The 18,537-nt window shown below is 45.2% G+C and overlaps 1 protein-coding gene across 2 annotated transcripts; it reads left to right on the plus strand.

Annotated features, from left to right (window-relative positions):
- Positions 1-1,101: 1,101 nt before the first annotated feature.
- On the plus strand, positions 1,102-15,332 carry LOC144134996 (uncharacterized). 2 transcript variants are annotated; one of them, XM_077667778.1, is made up of 9 exons: positions 1,102-1,379; positions 1,457-1,542; positions 3,657-3,903; positions 5,494-5,580; positions 6,000-6,197; positions 6,367-6,428; positions 9,152-9,374; positions 10,095-10,211; positions 14,540-15,332. In XM_077667778.1, exons 1-8 carry the CDS (start codon positions 1,196-1,198, stop codon positions 10,205-10,207), a joined length of 1,200 nt encoding a protein of 399 aa, XP_077523904.1. In that variant the 5' UTR covers positions 1,102-1,195; the 3' UTR covers positions 10,208-10,211; positions 14,540-15,332. The 2 variants fall into 2 exon arrangements, with proteins under 2 accessions (XP_077523904.1, XP_077523905.1); XM_077667779.1 differs by lacking the exon at positions 14,540-15,332 and adding an exon at positions 12,129-12,747.
- The last annotated feature ends 3,205 nt before the right edge of the window (positions 15,333-18,537 follow it).

Raw genomic sequence — 18,537 nt, forward strand, 5'->3', positions numbered from 1 at the left:
CAAATCGAACGCCTCGATTACAGGCTAACTGAATGAGATTACACTTTACAGACACAGATCGTGCATTCTAGCTGTGCCTTAGTTCATTTTTATCTCAATGCTGTTCTGCTGCCAACACATGACACATGTTCTGTCTCTCCCGGGGCCATAGTGTTTCTTACTATTAAGTATTAATAAGGAACTATATGGTCGGGGCCCACAAATATTTCACTTGAGGCTTGCTGTCCGCTAACACGATTGGGAAAATAGCTCTTCCGCATTTGTACCCAAGGCGGAGAAAGGCTGCAACAAAATCACACAAAATATTCTTTAGAGGGCAGATTGAAATCACTATTTCTATTTTTGTTTTATATGCCGGCAACAGAAAAACAGTTACCCGAAAATAGGCAAACAGCCAAAAGGAAAATTTGGAAGCGAACTGGGACAAAATATGCGACGCAGACCAGATCGTCATGAAATTAAATTTTTTCTAACAGCCCTGGCGCACAATACATGGAAACATGCACTCGGACTATAACTAAAAAATAAAAAAAGCATTAGAAGCTACCTTATAAACGTTCTCAATTAATTATACTAATTTTTAAAGCAAGGTTTTCAGTGCACCAAACTGTATTGCAATTCAAATGGTTTAAACGTGGTTACATAGTTATATGCCGGAGCAGAGGGGAAGAGTAAAGATGTAACACCAGTTATTTCTGCTCCAAAAGAAGGTATACATTATCATTCGCGTGACTACAGTGAACTAGAATATTTGGCGCGAACGTGGTCACGGTCATGGTACAGGTATAGCAGAGAAGTGGCCCGGGGAGCAGACTTCCCGTGAGGCATTTACAACAGCAATCCGCTTGTTAAACGGCGGCGCTACAAACGCTCACTCCTGAACCCATTAGCAAAGTCAAACAACATAAAAATATATGTTTTACGTTAGAAAGTTAATGAATAGACGTTCATCTGAGCCAGAAAATGCGTACGTATTCACAGAAAAATGTAAAAACTAAACTGTTCCTTGCGAGGCGTGATGTTTAGCGTTGGCGATCGCAGTGCCGCCGTTGCTGGTGTTTCGCGGAGACGTGCGCCTGCTGCACTATTCATTTCAGTGAATACAAAAACAGCAATCTAGGCGACTCTGTCAGCACATTTTTTTGCCTTCGTGCTTGGTCTAGCGTTTCTAGATTTGTTGCTCGAGCAATAGAACATGTATGTCCTTGTGCGCTACGCTGAAGAAGATAGGAGTTATATTCTTCAACACACGGACGTGCGGGATTTTGTTCCGCACGACATTGAAGACTATGACCCCAAGAAAGTCTACGATATTTTTTGGGCGGGAGACTCGAGTACCTGCGGAGGGTACTATGACGGGAAAATCATCCATATGACAGGTAGGTGCTCTTTTTCTCTGGGTTTTGGAGTTGTTTTGTAGCGCCTGTAAATTCATAATGTGCACTGGAAACCGCAGATACGGAAGAAGAAATGGAGCAGTGGAGGAAGCGCAAGGAAGCACGCAAATGCGCCCGCAAGACGGACATACCTCCGAGGAAAAAGGTGCGAATAGCAATCGCTTTCAAGCGAATTTTCTGTAGCCTGTGGTGCTTGGTCATCAGAAACACCGCCACCAGCAACTTGCATGCATCCTCGCCGCGCCGGCCGCGTTTCAGTGGAGGTGAAATGCATGGAACCCGTCGCGGTGGCTCGGTGGGTAGGGCGCTCGGCAGCTAATCCGGAGTACCCGAGTTCGAACCCGACCGCGGCGGCCGCGTTTCGATGGAGGCGAAATGCAGAATACTGCCGTGGGGTGTGCGATATCAGTGCACGTTGAAGATCACCAGGTGGTCGAAATATTCCGAGCCCTCCACTACGGCACCTCTTTCTTTCTTCTCTTAGTATCTCCTTTATCCTTTCCCGTACGGCGCGGTTCAGGTGTCGGCCATGTGTGAGACAAATACTGCACCATTTCCTTTCCCCCAAATCGAATTTTAAATGCATGACTCCTTTGTACTGTGCAATGTCAGTACAGGTTAAAGAACCCCATGTGCTCGAAATCAGTCGGAAGCCCTCCATCCTCGTTGCATATGTGAACATGATGTTAGCAAATTTTACGCTACAACAAATTATGTCCAGAAAGTGCGAGTTCCTATGTATCGCATGCAGAGTGGAATGTGAACGTCTGCATGAGCTGAGAGAAGTTCGCCCGTGGTAAAAATAGGAACAGGCTGTGCGTTCACATGTGTTTGCATTGCATGGCAGTAGTTCACCACTCCAGTCATAGTGGTTTAGCAAGGTTGTTTTCAAAGTGCTGCTTTCAAGACAGCGTGTGCTGCTAATTGTGGGATAATTTGTTTCATGTCAGCAGTGATTACCTATGACCGGTGCAAGTAACTAGCGATTTTTGTATTATTTCTCGCCTTTGTCAGCACAATTTCAGACAAGGATGAATTTAAGGCTTGCTGTTGGGGCATGCGAAATGATTATTTGCAAAAAAAATGCACGGCTGACAATAAATACTGTCATTGTTCTTATAGTGATTTGTCAATGGGTTATGCCACGAAAAACTTCATGTCTTGAATATCTACAGGGACTGTAGCACTGTCTTCAGTGCTATCAAGTTGAGCACATAAGGCGATGGCGATTTGAGTGTTGCTTCTAGGTGTGAAGAAAGTGGGTCGTTCATTGGAATGTTTCCTTTTTTCTTTTAAATTACAAATTGAGAGTACCCAAATCAAATTTTACATTTTCAACAACGTCACGAGATGTCATAAAAAGTTTGCAGTCGAAGTTATTACACAGAAGTGAAAAAAATTGGCGGTGGTTTAGATTTGGTTAAACCAGGAGTGATGCGATAGCTACAGCTGGCTCAGTAGAACTTGGTCATGTGACCAACCACGTGATCAGCCACGGCGCTGCCATGCTGAAGGCTCGAAATGCTACCGTAATGTAGCTGTCGCTACAAAACTGAGTCATATTTGGTAACATCTATATTCCATTACTCACAATTCGAACTGTATTTAATACCTCGTATAAATTCAGGTGACTTCTCCGGCATTGTTGAAACTGGTGTAGCAGAGGAGAAAAAGGAAAAAACTTATTTTGGGCTCGGAAATTTTGGTTGCGGATGGATGGAGCCCTTTGTTCAGGGCACCTGTGGCTGCTGCAGCGATCCTGGCATGGTCGTTCAGTTTTCGCTGCTCTTTCAGGCTCTTGATGGACAGCACTTCCTCCCATTGCTCTATTATAGAATTCTGTATTTTGGAAGTGCCACTTAAATTTTGGGAGCCTAGCGTAGTATGATATAAGGCCTCACGGGCGTAGCTATAGATCTTGTTGCATAGTCCTCCTGGACATTTAGAGAAGTCTAGAATGGTTATTATGGCCTGCCTATTGGGGATTGGCCCGTTGACATTAGGTACAGCTGTGTCAACAACTCTCAGGAGTAAAATTTGAAATGTATCCGGTTTGGTAAGCCGACCTTTACTTGCACTGAGTGCAGTGACATTTTAAGTTTTTTCAGTTTGTTGAAGTGGCAGTCAAGCAAGTGGTGTCTTGCTATAACTGAGTCATTGTTTCCTGCTGAAATGCTGTAAATAAATTTGCCAGTGACATAGGTGAGCTCTCATTTGTTATTGTGTAACTTGATTTGCATTCTGATTTTCTTGTTGTAGGCAAGACTAGAGGAGCAGGCGAAAGGAGTTGCTAAGAAAAATGCTGAGAGGGAATTGCTCAGTAGTCGAGTAGGAAACTCTCCTGAGGAGTCCAAGGTGGCCCACCTTGAGTCACTAGTGCGGGACCTAAAGGCAGAGCTGGAGAGATGCAAGGAAGTGATTGAAGATAAGGAGAAAGAAATGAAAAATCTTAGAAGCCTCAATGAAAGCCTCCAGAAGGCACTGTGCGCAAATATTCTGCAAAATGGTATGTAAACAACCATACTATACAGCTTCTTCCATGTGCAGGCCGTTGTCAAAGCTACTCTACTTCGGTGAAGTCGAGTTAGACTTGCTGCTAGCCTTGTTGGTGCATTTTTGGGATAAAGTTAGCACTGCTTAAGAAGGGCGTTCGAAAGAAGTACAGGATATGGTTTTACTAATAGGTGATTTGTGGGCAAAAAAAAATAAGGCTGCAGAATGAAGTCTTGCAGACACATCAAACTGGGAAGACGAAAAGGAGCATATGAGAACATTCCATTTGCTTCAGTAGAAGTCTTGAAATACTAAACAGATTTCTGTACAAGACTGACACAGCATTGTATTGCCAAAAGTGCATTTTTTGTCACATAGTGCATTTCCTTTAGTTCTCGGGTTACATGGTTACGGTCTCCTTCGGCCATTTGTTCAGACTTCACCTTGGGATGGCAGTCATGACTCAGTAGTATTCTTGATAATTCATGATCATGTAACCATTTGTTTAGGTACAGCCCTGGATGACCAGTATAATAATACCATAATGTACCATTGGGCTAGTTTCTGTCATGAGAGCTTATGTAAACATTTTATGAATGAAGGCAAAACAAAAGTAAGGGCAACTCTAGTGCATAGACTAGCATCTAGTACAAGGGGGGTCAGAAAATCTTTGCCCCTATTTTGTATCAAGCAAAATACGGCACATACAGGTAATTACAAATATATGTACTGTTCTACCTACCTTGCACTATTTCTCCGCCCAGTCCCCACACCGCTCCAGACATTTGTCCAACCGAAGCACTGAATTTAAGATGCCCTTGTGGTAGCATTTGTCCGGCTGACTGTCGAACCACTGTCTGACTTCTGCCTTGACTTCATCGTTGCATGTGAATCACTGTCCTGCCAGGGACTTCTTCGGCGGACCGAGCATGTGAAAATCACTAGGGTCCAGACTTTATGGTGGGTGGTCAAGACTTTCCAAGTGAAATGACCAGAGCTTGTCGGCGGTTCTGATTGCCACATGTGGCCTTGCATTGTTTTGGAGGATAACCGCATTCTTCACATCAAGAATTCTTGAGCATTTCCGCCCGATAACAGCCAGCAGATGGCGGGCTGTTCCAAGAAAAGCTCACCGATGAGAATGAATATGTTTACTCCACATTTACAGCAGTCATTCGGATAAAAAAAAAATAGGGCAAAGACTTTCTGATTCTCCCTCATACTTTATTTTCATGCTTGCATACGCTCTTATAATTATCATTCTGCAAGCAACATAATAATAAAATGTTAGCAGTACTGCGTGGGCACGGTGAGGTGAAAAACCACATTTGAAATTCATCAGTGTCACGTCAGTACTGTTATATGGGGATGACGCCTGAGTTTCAGGTGGCTCTTGAAGTTATGGTCAGCTGTGCATAGTTTGTTCTCGCATGTATTGGATGTGTACAATGTTTGATATTGTGCATTTCCTACAATTGACTTGTTAGTTACATATTTTATGTAGTGCTTGTAATTTAGGTAGAAGTTTTAATCTAGCATAAATTCATTCTGCTTGATGTACGTACTCTTTATCCAGTGTGCAAGTTTTTGGTTTTTTCTTTAGATCATTCACAGAATGAAAATGTGAGTGCCACGATTGACAAGGTTTTCTGGGAAGGAGGCAGTGCCACTCAGGCTGTCAACTCTGCAAGTAAGCATACATGCATGTTACCTCAGGCAAGCTTTAGCCTTCAATTCCTCTTGTAGTTCATTTGCAGATTGCAAATCATGATTCCTTGGAATTTGTATCCTGCGAAAATAATTTTGTGACCACATTTTTTTGGAACAAGCATCCAGTAGGTGATTGTTCAGTGGTGGTCAGAGTGAAAATGGACATTTTTCAAAACAATGTTTGTTTTTTTGATGGTTCTGTCTGATATACCCAATGTAGGGCTGCACTGCTGAGCATTCAAGTGCTGCTTGTAACGGCTTGTTCGTAGTCAACCTGGCACTGTGCTTGCATAAATGTAGGAGATTTAATGTATCTTCAAATACCATTCACTGATGATCTAGTCCTGTCATTGATACCACAGGAAACAATGTCTTCATCCCTGTACCCTCTTCTTCTAGTGCACAGTCATTCCCTCGGCACCATTGCTCCAGTATTGCCACTTGATGTGGCCTCGCCACTTGCCGCACCGCCTGTTGCCCCTCCGCGGGCTGATGTCGCCCCTCCGCGGGCTGATGTCGCCCCTCCGCGGGCTGATGTCGCCCCTCCGCGGGCTGATGTCACCCCTGCTGTGCCACCAGCTCGGCCAATGTCAAAAGGTATTTATTTTGGCTGCTCTGGTGTACAGCGAGCTTGCGTGCTTGGTGACTCTTCAGTGTTCTCCCAACAAAAACAGCCATTCCACGTCCCTTCAGCAGAGGCAGGCCTTGAGAGGACGCAGTGTATTTGCTTTCCATGAGGCCGACTTCTTTTTTTGTTTTTTTGCAGCTCCTCGCAAGGCAGACCAAGACCTTGACCTGACTGTTGGCACCACAAATGAGACTGGGGAGGTGAGCAGTACCGGGACGCTTGAACATTAATGATGGGCATATGCTACTGATGATAGCATATCTTCTGCACTGATTACGAATCTGCAATCTGTACATGACCGGTAATGTGATGTAACTAATGACATGGGAGTTTTTGCTCTTTTTTCTTTGCTTTGTAACTTGGCTTTTGTTTCTTAAAATTATGTGCTGGACCGATTGAATATTGATAGCAAATAATCATCAAAAAGTGCAGCTGCATACACCAAGGCGAATTGTGGTTCTCTGTTTTGAAAAAAGATATTTTAGAATATCAGGCATGCCTTTTGTGCCACAGACAACTGTATGTCAGCTTCCCTGACTAAACCAGGCACCAAGCACTTTGAACCAAGGCTGGCATTTGCATTAGCATCTGCCATCTGGAGTGCACGAATGTTGGCACAAAAACATGCAGTTAAGAGGGTTCACCATTGACAGTGTCCACAGGAAATACATGGGAACTTTCAGAAGCTGTAGCGCATGTAAAAATGGGTCGATTTTCATGGGGTCTGTGGCAGCGTGTTCTTCTTTAGTGCATAGAGGAAATGTGGACAGATGTTATTTTTTAAGTTTCTTTTTTTACAAATGAGAGGTAAATATTCAGAAAAATTGCATTTTTTGATATGTCTGTTTTCATGTCATCTCGTGAAAAAACAGCCAAGATCAGACTTGTCTTCTTGTGTGTTTCTTGTGTGTCGTCTTGTGTGTTTCTTCTCTGTCTTCATCTAAGTTTTGCGCTAACTTCTTCTATATCATGCAAAGCCAACTTGCCCGACAACACGCTCTTCTGCATCAGACTTTCATCCGCAATATTTCCTCCCTTTTTCTTTATTTATTGTCAAGCTGCAAATATAATCCATATCGAGCTTAGTGTTTGCGCTTTACAGGCTCTGTATGTTGTGTATGCATTTTCTGCGGGGATTTGAAATTCGTGCCAAACTTAACTAGCGGGACGTGGCTCCATCTGGCGTCAGAATATTTTGCCGCTACTACATTCTACCACCAACCTCTTGGTTGTCTGTGTTCGTGCGCGCAGGTTTTTACTCAGAACTTCAACGGACTTGAGCTCTCTTTCCTTTTTTGTTTCTTGGGCTGTATTCGGGAGGGATTTCTACTTTTCTTTTTTGCTCGAGCTTGTGGTGCAAGGGGCCAAAACACAGGAAGGGGGCTCCCTATTCAGGACATGTGGAAGAACAGCTTTGTTCCTTGCCCAGCGCAGGGCGCAGTAACCCAGGGGGCAATACAAGTAAAGAATGCAGCTGCAAATATTCCTCATAGGTGGCCCTTGAGCCGATAGCGGCACTTACGTGAACCCAACAGGGCCTGGTTGTCAAGTTGTCGGGCCGAAAACCGGGACTGGGTTCATGTAAGCGCGTGCTGTGAAATATGAGCCTTATAAAATTGTTATCATGAGTTCGTGCTGTGAAGACGCACTGATAATTTGTTGCGATGGAGTAATGGCAACGTAACGTGCCATACTTTTTTTGGTAACGGTAACGCGTTACCTTTTTGTAGCTAATGTAGGGCGGTAATGCGTTCCTTTTTTAGCGTAACAAGTGACATATTTGGTTACTTTGTTTCGGTAACGCCTACAACGCCTTCGTAACGCCTTTGGTTGCCTGTAAAGCAGCTTTGCTCTCACTTGAATCGGCCACTTTGTGCAGGCTGCGGTTCTGTAATTGCAGAGTGCTTGTCTCTTTTATTTAGTACGTGCTCATGCAGCCACATGCCTATGAGTTTGCATAGTCAGCATGCAAAGTGTGATGCAAGAGCATGGTCTCTCATTTTTTCTGCTCAGTAACAAGCATATATACGCTGAAAATTAGCTGAGTAGCTCCACATGCAATCACCGTCATATCTCATTTGGCTCAATCAAGAAAGCAATTAAGCCCCCTTTGTGCTCAGGAAAAAATTTTAATAGTGTTCCCAAGGGTTAGTCTCGCTGTGTTTGAAATTTTGCCTCAGTGCCCCTTAATCATCGCAAACTTAGCTGCAAAGAAAATGCAAGATTTCACTGAAGTTAGAATTGCTACACATATATTCTGTAAAGAAATAGGGACACAAAATTTTTAACTCCATATTTGTTTTTTTAGATGGCGTGTAGGACGTCAGTAAAAATGTTGACCATGTGGAGCTTGCCCACATGCAGTAAATCATTATTTGTTGAATTTGTCTCCCACTCCTTCCTTTAGGGGAGTTTCTTGCTTCATTTTTGAGCTCATCTCAATTATAGTGCCATGCTGAAGGGAATTCAGAGAAGCTTGGAAAGCTTCCTCTTATATAGAAATCCCTATGAACGATTTTGGTTCCTGTACCACCATCACACGGACAATTGCAATCTTGATGAGTTGATCGGGATCAAATTGAGTGCTGATCCGGTGCTGCTACATGACCTATTCAATTGCGCCCGACCATGCTCAATCCTAAGCTGCTTCTCAAACCGCAATTTTAACCATTTTTTAGCGCGCTCACCTTTCCGCACAGGAAACAAGTTAAAACCTAAACCGGAGTGCACAGAAATATGTGGTTCAAAAGCTCTAAAATCTAAAAATATTGCAACGAATACTGTGAATGAAGACAGACTGAATGAATTGTCTAGGCAGAATGTGTTTTCTGGGCACTTCTGCTTCGTGTCCTGTGCAGGCTCGGTGCTGTTGGCCTCTGCGCCGTGCCTGAGGTGCACTAATAAATCATCTGTTTTTTTTCAGGTACACGTTGGTCATGGCCACTACATTGACCCAGGGACATGGGAGCGGCTGTTAACCGCCAACAATGACTCGGCTTTCTGTAAGCAGCTAGCAGTCCGCTTGTGGGGCAATACGGTATTGTCGGAGAGGAGCGTGACGGGGACGCTTTCGAACAATGCCATTTCTAAAGGTGCGACAAAAGTATTCCCTCCGCTCTCCCCTGCCAAGGTAGCTTCAATGGCAGGTGAGTGGAAGACACTTGGTTATTGCTTGGTTAATAACATTTTCTACAAGCGGCAATGTTTCATGCTCATGCATTTTTTTCTCTAACATATTTGTATCGTACACAAAAGCCTCATTAATGTTATGTAACTGGGACTGCAGAAAAGATTCGAAATAACGAAGTTTGAATTATTCACATTCTACTGTAGATCAGTTAACCTAGAATTGCTACCCGTGACTAGGAGTTGCACTTTTAAGTTTTTATTCTGTGAGACTGCCGGGCTTTGCAGAAACCTCGGAATTCATTGCAGAGACTGCCCCTCAAAAACTTGTGCGCCTGTTTGGCAGATGTAAATCACTGACTAATCATGAAAGAGCAGTTAGTCCGCGACATAATCAAGACAGCGAGGCTGCACGATCATTGTGTCAGCACGCCGTCTGTTGAGTTAACAAATAAAAAATTTGACACACTAAAATGTGACTACAAACCTCTATGATTACAAATCTTAGGTTGTCATTTTAAAAGGCTTCAATGATATGGTTCTGGCACGTGTTTTGAAGCTGTGAAGAAGTTATCAGAAGCAGTGTTTCTTTAAAGTAAAAATGAGTTGTAAGTTGGCACTTGTCTCTTGTCCCGTTGTTCTGCGCTGTTCCGTCACATATCAGTAGCCAGCACGCCCAAGCTGCTGTCCTGGCTTTTCTCTGATCTGCCGCATATTCTTTTTGTGCCATGTCTCTGCAGACTCTTTCTGGCATTTTTTGAAGCTTAAAGGCTGCCTTGGTGAAGAGATGCTAAAACGCCACAAGCGCCTACCTCGTTACTTGGCTCAAAAGTGCTCGGACTTACGCCGCTAATCGAGTAAGTGAGCTGATAATTTTCTTTCATCATCATCATTAGTCTTATTACATCCACTGCAGGGCAAAGAGCTCTCCCATATCTCCGTTAACCTTGTCGTGTGCCCACCTCACTTTCTGCCGCACCCTGCTACACTTGCCTTCTCTTGGAATCCATTCCATTATTCTTAAGAAACATCGGTTATCTTTCCTTCACCCATTTCGTCCTCTTGATTTTAAATAGGACGTCATTAAACGGAAGCTGAAATGGTTTTCGAATCGCACGAAACGCTGTGGTTGGGAAGAAAGGAACTTGAAAATCATGTGTGTAGATTTTTTCCCGATTCTATCCGCAAAGGGAGCTGCAATCGCTTCTCAAAACCCGCCAGCGGCACGCCCTCGTCGCTTCCGGAAGCGCGGGGGGGTACGGCAGAGAGGGCAAACTGGCGGAAGTGACGCTATTCACGGAGAGTCGGCCGGCTGTCCGGCTGCGCTTGCTTCGCTGCAGCCCGCGGTTTCGCGAACCATACACTACCGTAATCTTCTGCCAGTGCCGTTTACTTTCTCTCGTTCGGGCTTTCCGTGTAATGCTTGAAGCCTGTGTATTAACCAGTTTTGACATGGTACTTCTTTCGAACAGCGCTCAGCACACATCGCGGTAGAATCCGTCGGTTCTCCCCAAGCCTCCTCCACGTTAACCTGACAATCTAGTGGTACGCAGCATGCCGAAACTGCCTGCACAAAATATGTGCATCAATATTTCTCTTTTTGTTATATTATTTTTTTCTTACCTGTATGTAAACTCTTTGCCTTTTCCAGCTGGTTCACATCCATGTTGAGCTAAGGCCACTTCCAGCATTGTCTTTCAGGCACACAGTCTTGAACTCTTTTGAGCTCATTACGCACTGTGTGCCTTTTGGCTTTTTCCTGATTGCTTGCACTTGATGGGAGCACAAGCAATTCTCTTAATCCTTCAACAGTGCACAGCACATGCAGCTGCACCTAACTGAACAATAAAAACCGATTATTTAAGCCTAGCATACTTGAGCAAAGCAAACATTCGCATTGATGAGCGCTTGGTAATGGCTGACGATTGAATATGGCACCAGAATTCATGCAAATTTTTCCTTGAGCCAGAACGGCAAAGTTGTCGAGCCGCGGTACGCATGTATATGTCACAAGCAATCGTGCCGGTTATCTCGATACGCAACAGCAGCAACTATATCTCGCAGCACACGAGTTTTGATTAGCAGCACTGCAAGCTCCGAAACACAGCCATAATTATTGTTCAAAAGCGAATTCAGCATGCAAAAAAAACAATGTACGGGGGTAAGTGCAGAAGTTTCATGGTTGAACAGTAGCCCGAAAATGCGACAGAAGGAAAGTGCACATGAGAGCTTCCTCCTGGTCGCCTCGTCTCTTCGCGCTGCAGTACAGCCGTACACCCACTCCAACTCGTCTAGTTTGGCATTTATTTGTAGTTCTAAAAGGCCTTTGGGAGTAATTAGGCAAGTAACTATAAATAAATGAAGAAACAAATGCTTTACCTCGCATGACTCGTGTAAGCTTGTCGGTGATCTGAATTAGATCATGTTTACGGGCGTTACAAGAAGTTCGTGGCCAGGCTTTTATGCAGCAGTGGTACACCGAAACGTTTCGACACAATTAGCTTTTTTTTATTGCCGCTTCACCTACATAAAAGATATGCACGCGCATGCACCTACGCAAAGAATACGTATCAGTCAAGATTTGGTTTTCGTGTTACCCTGGTAGGACGTGAAAGGCCCATACTGGGTTAACGAAATTTCCGGCTTGCATACACCGTTATGTGGTCCCTTCTCTATTTCTTAGCTTTTTATCAGGCGGTGGCACCAGTTTTCTGTTTAGTCTGTAGTTCTCAACGATTTCGGAATAGGTTTGTGCATGCTCGTCCATGTTGCAGTCCGGCGGTTCCACAGTTACCTGGAAGCAGAGAATATGGGAGTGCGCCGACTACCCCTGAGTCGGCGAAGATATTGATAGCAGAGAAAGCAGGGAAGCCCTGCTGCGCAGTGAAGAACCCGCTCGGCAGAGTCAAGCCAATCCGCCTGGCGGCTGATGCCGCGAAGAGAAAATATTTGTTAGCCTTTAGTCACGGAGGTTCCAGCCCGCGCCCTCCAGGCCTGCATGCTGGGGCGGTGAGTAGTAAGGGGTCTCTATTTCTCGTGGAAATAAAAGCTGTCATCCACCCATCCATCCAGTCAAGATTTCCAACACGTGAAAACGTCGCGACTTGACTTTCACTGCAGGCGCACTCCGCGGCGTCGTTGGTTCCACCGCTTTCTGAAGCTGCTGATGGCTTGAACATGTATGACGAAAGTACTAACTGTTCAACACTGCTTGAATTAGCCATAATTTCCACAACGTAGTTCTTAAAAGCTAGGTGAAGCAAGGCGCTGCGCAGCAACGCCGTCAGTGCCGGCTGGAGATCCCCGTGGATGACGTCACGAGGGTCCAGGCCAATCACGGGCAAGAGCAGCGTTCGCTCGGCGCCCTGAGGCGGTGGGGCGCGTTTTCTTCTAAAAAACAACTTTTTGCATTTATTTCCGCTCTTTTTCAATGAGAAATTCTTTTGCTTCGGACCAAAAGCTATAAAATGATGTAGAGAAGTCATTTTTTCGAAAACTGCTTCATCTTCCCTTTAACCCGCTTTGGTTCTCTGACCCACTCTGCCCTCTTTCTGTTTGAATGCTACACCTATCATGTTCCTTTTCATAGCTTGCTGCGTGGTCCTCAATTTTATTAGGTTGAACTCTGTTATCCTCAGCATTTCTGCCCCATAGGTGAGTACCGGTAAGATACAGCTGAACCCATTTATAATGCCCGTAGATATAACAAACGCTCGCTTATTACGAACGGATACATTGCTACCGTCAAATTACGCATAAAGTCCATAGCGATTTGTCGTGGATACAGCGAACAATTTTGGCCGCACCACTCTTATTATAGTAAATGGGAAGGCATCGACACGTCTAGAAGTTGAAGAGGTCATGCTTCCAGCAAGCATAGAGATCAAGGAGTGTTTTTCACCCTTCTGGACACTGCCCTGGAAAGACAGGGGCATCGTCGAAAGCAGATATAATGACCTTGGCCGTAGATCAACTAGCAGCAGCAATTTGAGAATTTTGAAAGCCAGGCTGGCCAAGTAGTATGCATCGCCTGCGCAGTCGGCTCCATCTTTTTGTGCTGCTACCGCATGCAGGCAGCATAATACAGCGGACAGTGCAGCTGATGCACTCTGCCATGAGCGCTGTGCTACTATTTTCCTGGGCATGAGCCAAGGAACAACAGATGATGTTCGAAACACTACATTTTGTAATGCAAAGCTGCCAGATGTTTCCTCGGATGACGATGTTCCTACGCACCACGAAATCGCATAGGCGCATGCTCTGACTAAGACATTGAACACCAAGTGCGAGCACTCGCCTACTGCCAGGAATCTATTTATGTGGCTGACCGGCCACCAGCTGCCATGGACACTTCAACCTTCAGTTAAATCCCAACTGTAATTTTGATAGTTGGCAGCAAGGGTTTTGTCAAGGATTTAGTGATACCTTAGAAACCTGGAAGGAGCCATGACACAAGTAGGCACGCATAAAGCAGAATTATGCGAAATAAATGCCGCTTTGGTTTCCTTAGTATTTTTGGCTGTTATACGGAGAGTCCACTTAACTACGAGCGTCGGATGTAACGAAAGGAATTTGTGTGATGTCAGGTTCGTTATGAGGGGCTCTACTACAACTGCTTTATACTTTTCTCTTAAGGGATATTGGTAAACTGCCATTCCATTCATGATCTGCGAGAACCTTCCAAATGCGCTCCACCCCATTCTTAATATAGTTATTTCGCTCTTGTGAATCAGATCAGCGGTCACTACCTGCCCTAAGTATTCCTTTACCACTTCCAGCACCTCGCTGCTAATTGTAAAGTGCTTTTTCGTTCCGAGACTGTTGAGCATTATTACTTCGTCTAGTTTTCTGCATATTAATTTTTAGACCCACTGTTCGAATCTGATTGTCTAACTCATTGATCATGCTTTGCAGTTCGTCTCCTGAGTGACTGATCTGAGGGTTCAGCTCTCTTTTGTTAATGGTAAACCTCGAACGCAATCTTTCACTGCAGGAAGCCAGACTTACAGGGTAACACAGTGGGCCACTGTGATGCATATCATTTTGCTTCGAAAAGTACAGTTTTCTTCTGCATCTGGTTTTGTGGTGGTCCATTTATTGTGCCTTTTGCATCCAATTTTAGAATGTGTGTGAAAAATATGGTGTTGGGCATGAATACGAGCTTTCTTGCTTATTTTTTTCTCAGGACTGCCTGGAGGGAGGCGATTGTCTGGTGAACCACATCGTGCACCTTAGGACAGCATCGAGAAAGGCATTTTTCGGCCAATAAATATGGTTGTGCTCAAGTAAGGTGTTTTCGTATCTGTTCTGGAGTGCACATACAGAGCCGACCAGTCAGCTGCTCAATAACTGGGCAATGACTGAAGTACAGTAAAAACTCTTCAATTCGAAGTCGTTGGGACCACGCATATTATTAGAATTAACTGACCAGAGCAAAAATATGGAGACGGGCGAAAAATTCTGTTGCGGGAATGCGCTACCGCAATACTGGGCGAACTTTGCGTTTACCACTGCTGCATTTTGTTTTGTAGCTCCCCGCGGGATGGCATGGCACGCACGTGCAACTCAAAGCAACAAATGTGTAATGATGCCATCACAAAGACAGCAATCTGAAGCCAATTGAAATAAAAAAGTGAAAAAATGAATGTGGAATAACTCAATTAATCCAAGGTATACAAAGTGAAAGCTGTCAGCTTTCACTGTGTTCATTGGCCTTGGCATTGACAGTGTTCCAGACGCTGATGACTTTTGAGAAAAGGAAGGGCACATAACTGGCTCCCTGGGTCAGTGGACACCTCAGTCGTGCTTTGAGGTTCATGGCGGTGGTGATAGATGTGGGCTGCATGCATTAGCGCTTACAACCTTGTGGCAAACACGCAGCACTGCAGCAATAGGCAGCAGTGTTCATTGGGTGACCAACCGCTCACGATCAACTATAAAATGCTACCTGCAGGGTGGGCGCGTTGCCTATCCAGTGTATGGAATGCACTCGTTACAGATTCCAAGCTGTGTCTGCTTGGCTAGATCACGTGGTCAGGCAACAGCCGCTCCGCAGCTGTGGAGCCCCGGCACAGCGATGGAAGACTGCTTGGCTGCGCGGTGAAGTCACGTGATGCGTAGCTGTGGTAGCGGCACAGCAAGGACGTTCAAGGTCAAACTGCAGCCCATGGCAAATTCAGCGGTGTGAGGCCAGTAAAGCTTTCGCTTTAAAAGCGGCATTCCACCCTGCCTAAACACACACGTGCTGCCCGAACAAGTTTGCCCTCGCACTTCCGCTTGTCCGACGAAGTGACCACCAGCACGAAAGAGCTGAATAAACTGAGCAATTCGAATTTTCTTCAGCGGAAGCGATTAGTGTGCGAATTGACAAAGTTTGACTCATTTGGAGCAAGCCCAATTTCCTGCCGGGAACAGGTACGGGCATGGGGTGCATATACTACCTGGCGCTTCTCCAAAACTACCTAAGGCGCAAAGAGGCCGGCGCTACTGTTTGGTCGACCTATCGCTCTACGGAACACTACTCACAAAAGCGGCGCTGCCAGCATTGTGCGCAGTTAACCATCGCTAGACATGCACTGACACTGCTAGGGCCGGATGCTTCAATGCCAGCGCCTCCTTTAGATGCTGCCTTGATCGCGACCAGGTTGGAGAGTAGCACATGCACCGCTGCTATCAGTCTGGCCATCCCTTGATGAATTAATAGCCGATAGTATGTAACTTTAAAACTACTATCCATGCCTGTTTTGCAGTGAAGCACGTCTTCTCTGCAGGCGTGCGCTCCGGCGGTCTACAAGCTGTATGAGATCGGTTTTTGTGCTGAGATGTACTGGGACTTGGGTGCCTTGCATATCGAGCATCGACGTTGCTAATAGGCATCGCCCTACATTGCCACCTCATGGCTCCAAGGGGCCATCGCTTCTTTGGTTTGCAGCGAAATCGGGATCAGACATCCTCGCATGGCATTTCAGGTCTTCGAATTAACTGAGCTGCTGCAGCTGCAGCATTGTAAAATTTATATCAGAAATTGCGGGACTGCAGAAATCCTAATTATCCAGGATTTCGAATTACCAGAGTTCGAATTATCAGGGTTTTACTGTATATTCACTCATTAAGCCACGACAAGAATGCGACACAACAGAAGACGGGACAACACAATTACGGCAGGGTACAGACAACATGAATACGACACAACACAAGACAGGACAACACAATTACGACACAAGACAGACAACAGGAATACGACACAACAGAAGACAGGCCAACACATATAAGACAAGACAGACAACACAATTACGACACAAGACAGACAATAGACATACGACATGCCAAAAATACGACAAGACAAGTTCTTTGTTGTGTTCTTGTTGTATTTTTCGACTGGGACACAGCACATTCTGCTGATTGATTATAGAAATCCCAGCATATTGTAGATACAGTAGCATATAGGAGAAGCAAAAGTTCGTTGGGCAATTTTCTCCTGGAAACCATATTTTATCTATATAAAAATGGCAATACTTTTATCGTAGTCCTGACTTATATAGCGAATTCCAAGTCAGCGATTTCCAATTAAGGCAGGCCTCTCAGTATTCACATGTCGAAATGAAAGTATCTCGCCACTTCGACCGAGTGCAGACAGTCACATCAAGGAGGATGAGTCATTAGCGTGATCGCAAGACACAAGCAGCTTCCAAGAGATAATCGGTGCTAGCTTCCCATCAGAACACGGGATACAGCCCTTTGCCGCCAATAATCGCCGCATTCTCTGAGGTTTTCAGAGGTCTGCTATAGTGTGCTGCCCGCTCCGGCCCCGCCCCCCCCCCCCCCGACGTCTTATTGTGCTCGACACCTTAAGGCGGCGCCCTCTTCCCACATTGCAGGAGACCCTTGTGACGACCGCACTCCAGGCCATGATCACTGCGAAGCGCGTCTGTATGCAGAACAGACCTGAGCTATCGGGGAAAATTTTTTGATGAAGGCGGTGCATCGCCCAACCCCCATATTCATTAAATCACGTCTTTCGTTCGCTCCTGCGCCCGTGAGAAGACGTGAGGGTCCTTGGCCAGGCCGAACACTCATGGCCTCTACTTTTTAACATCAAGAAAAGTAGTATTTGCTTCCGACAGGTGGCACACACAACCTTTTTTCTCCTATTACTGGCGCACCTGTGTACTGTAGTGAGGCAGCTATGCGTGTTTCACTGCACAAAGGCGTCTATTCTCCTCAGGTTTGACTAGGTTCCGACTAATGAATGCCTAGGAGACGTGCCGGCAGGCTCACACCCCTGTTTCCTTAATTTTCACTGCAAACTGTTAAAGAAGATAGCGCAACAAAGGCAACCATAGAAGAAAAGATGACAGGAAACAAAGAACGCTCTTGGTGTCGTGTCGTCTTTGTTTCAGTGGTTGACTTTTTTGTGGTGTATTCGTGCCAGTAGGAATCACCAACTAGCCCAGCGGCATATTTTATTTGACGGCAAAGGCTATTAAAAGCATGCTTGGTACGACATTTTAAACTGCCCAGAATATGCCTTGAATATAGCACTACGCAGTTGGATTCTGATTTTCTTGGCTCTTCTGCAAAGAATGGCGAAAATTGAAAATAGGAAGGGGGCCAGATACGCAATAAATTTGTAACATACTAAGAGTGGTGCAGCTCCTCATAAGGCAGCAGGTAAGTCCAACCGGATGGCAAATAGGGACCGCTGACCACTTATCATTAAATCGGGATTGTCACTGCCTTGTTCATTTTAGTGAACGAGGCAGCTCGTTGGACAAGCCATGCCGTAAGGTTCTGTTCGAAGGTGCACAGCTGTCTGCCACTGCTCCTCTGTAATGATTTACCTGCTGGCGAGTAAAGGCGTCTTTTAATTGAGTAATTTTGGGACGATTTAGGGATAAGCGGCCAACCTGTCTCACACCGAGCTTGCTCCGCCACTGTTATAGGGCTGTGCCCCAGCCGGATAGTAATGCGTCGGGCGTGCGAATAGGTCGCCATTTTGCGTGGAGCTATTAGTGTGCGGGGGTTGACATGAGCTGGATGATGCATGTTTGTGTGTGTGGGGGAGGAGGTTATGCTGACAATACCAGTGGTTGCATGCTCCCCGACCTCAATCGAGAGACTCCACAAACCATCGATAGCTGAAATCGTGGTATCATTAAAAGTTCTAAGTTATATTATGAGAAG

This window comes from Amblyomma americanum, chromosome 5 (assembly GCF_052857255.1).
Source record: "Amblyomma americanum isolate KBUSLIRL-KWMA chromosome 5, ASM5285725v1, whole genome shotgun sequence".
NCBI classification, from domain to species: domain Eukaryota; kingdom Metazoa; phylum Arthropoda; class Arachnida; order Ixodida; family Ixodidae; genus Amblyomma; species Amblyomma americanum.

What these genes read in the sequence shown, in the direction of transcription:
- LOC144134996 (XM_077667778.1), top strand. Translation starts at nt 1,196, where the DNA reads ATGTATGTCCTTGTGCGCTACGCTGAAGAAGATAGGAGTTATATTCTT. An exon ending in CCACAAATGAGACTGGGGAG is followed by an intron (nt 6,429 to 9,151) that starts GTGAGCAGTACC and finishes GTTTTTTTTCAG; the next exon opens with GTACACGTTGGTCATGGCCA. An exon ending in CAAGGTAGCTTCAATGGCAG is followed by an intron (nt 9,375 to 10,094) that starts GTGAGTGGAAGA and finishes ATGTCTCTGCAG; the next exon opens with ACTCTTTCTGGCATTTTTTG.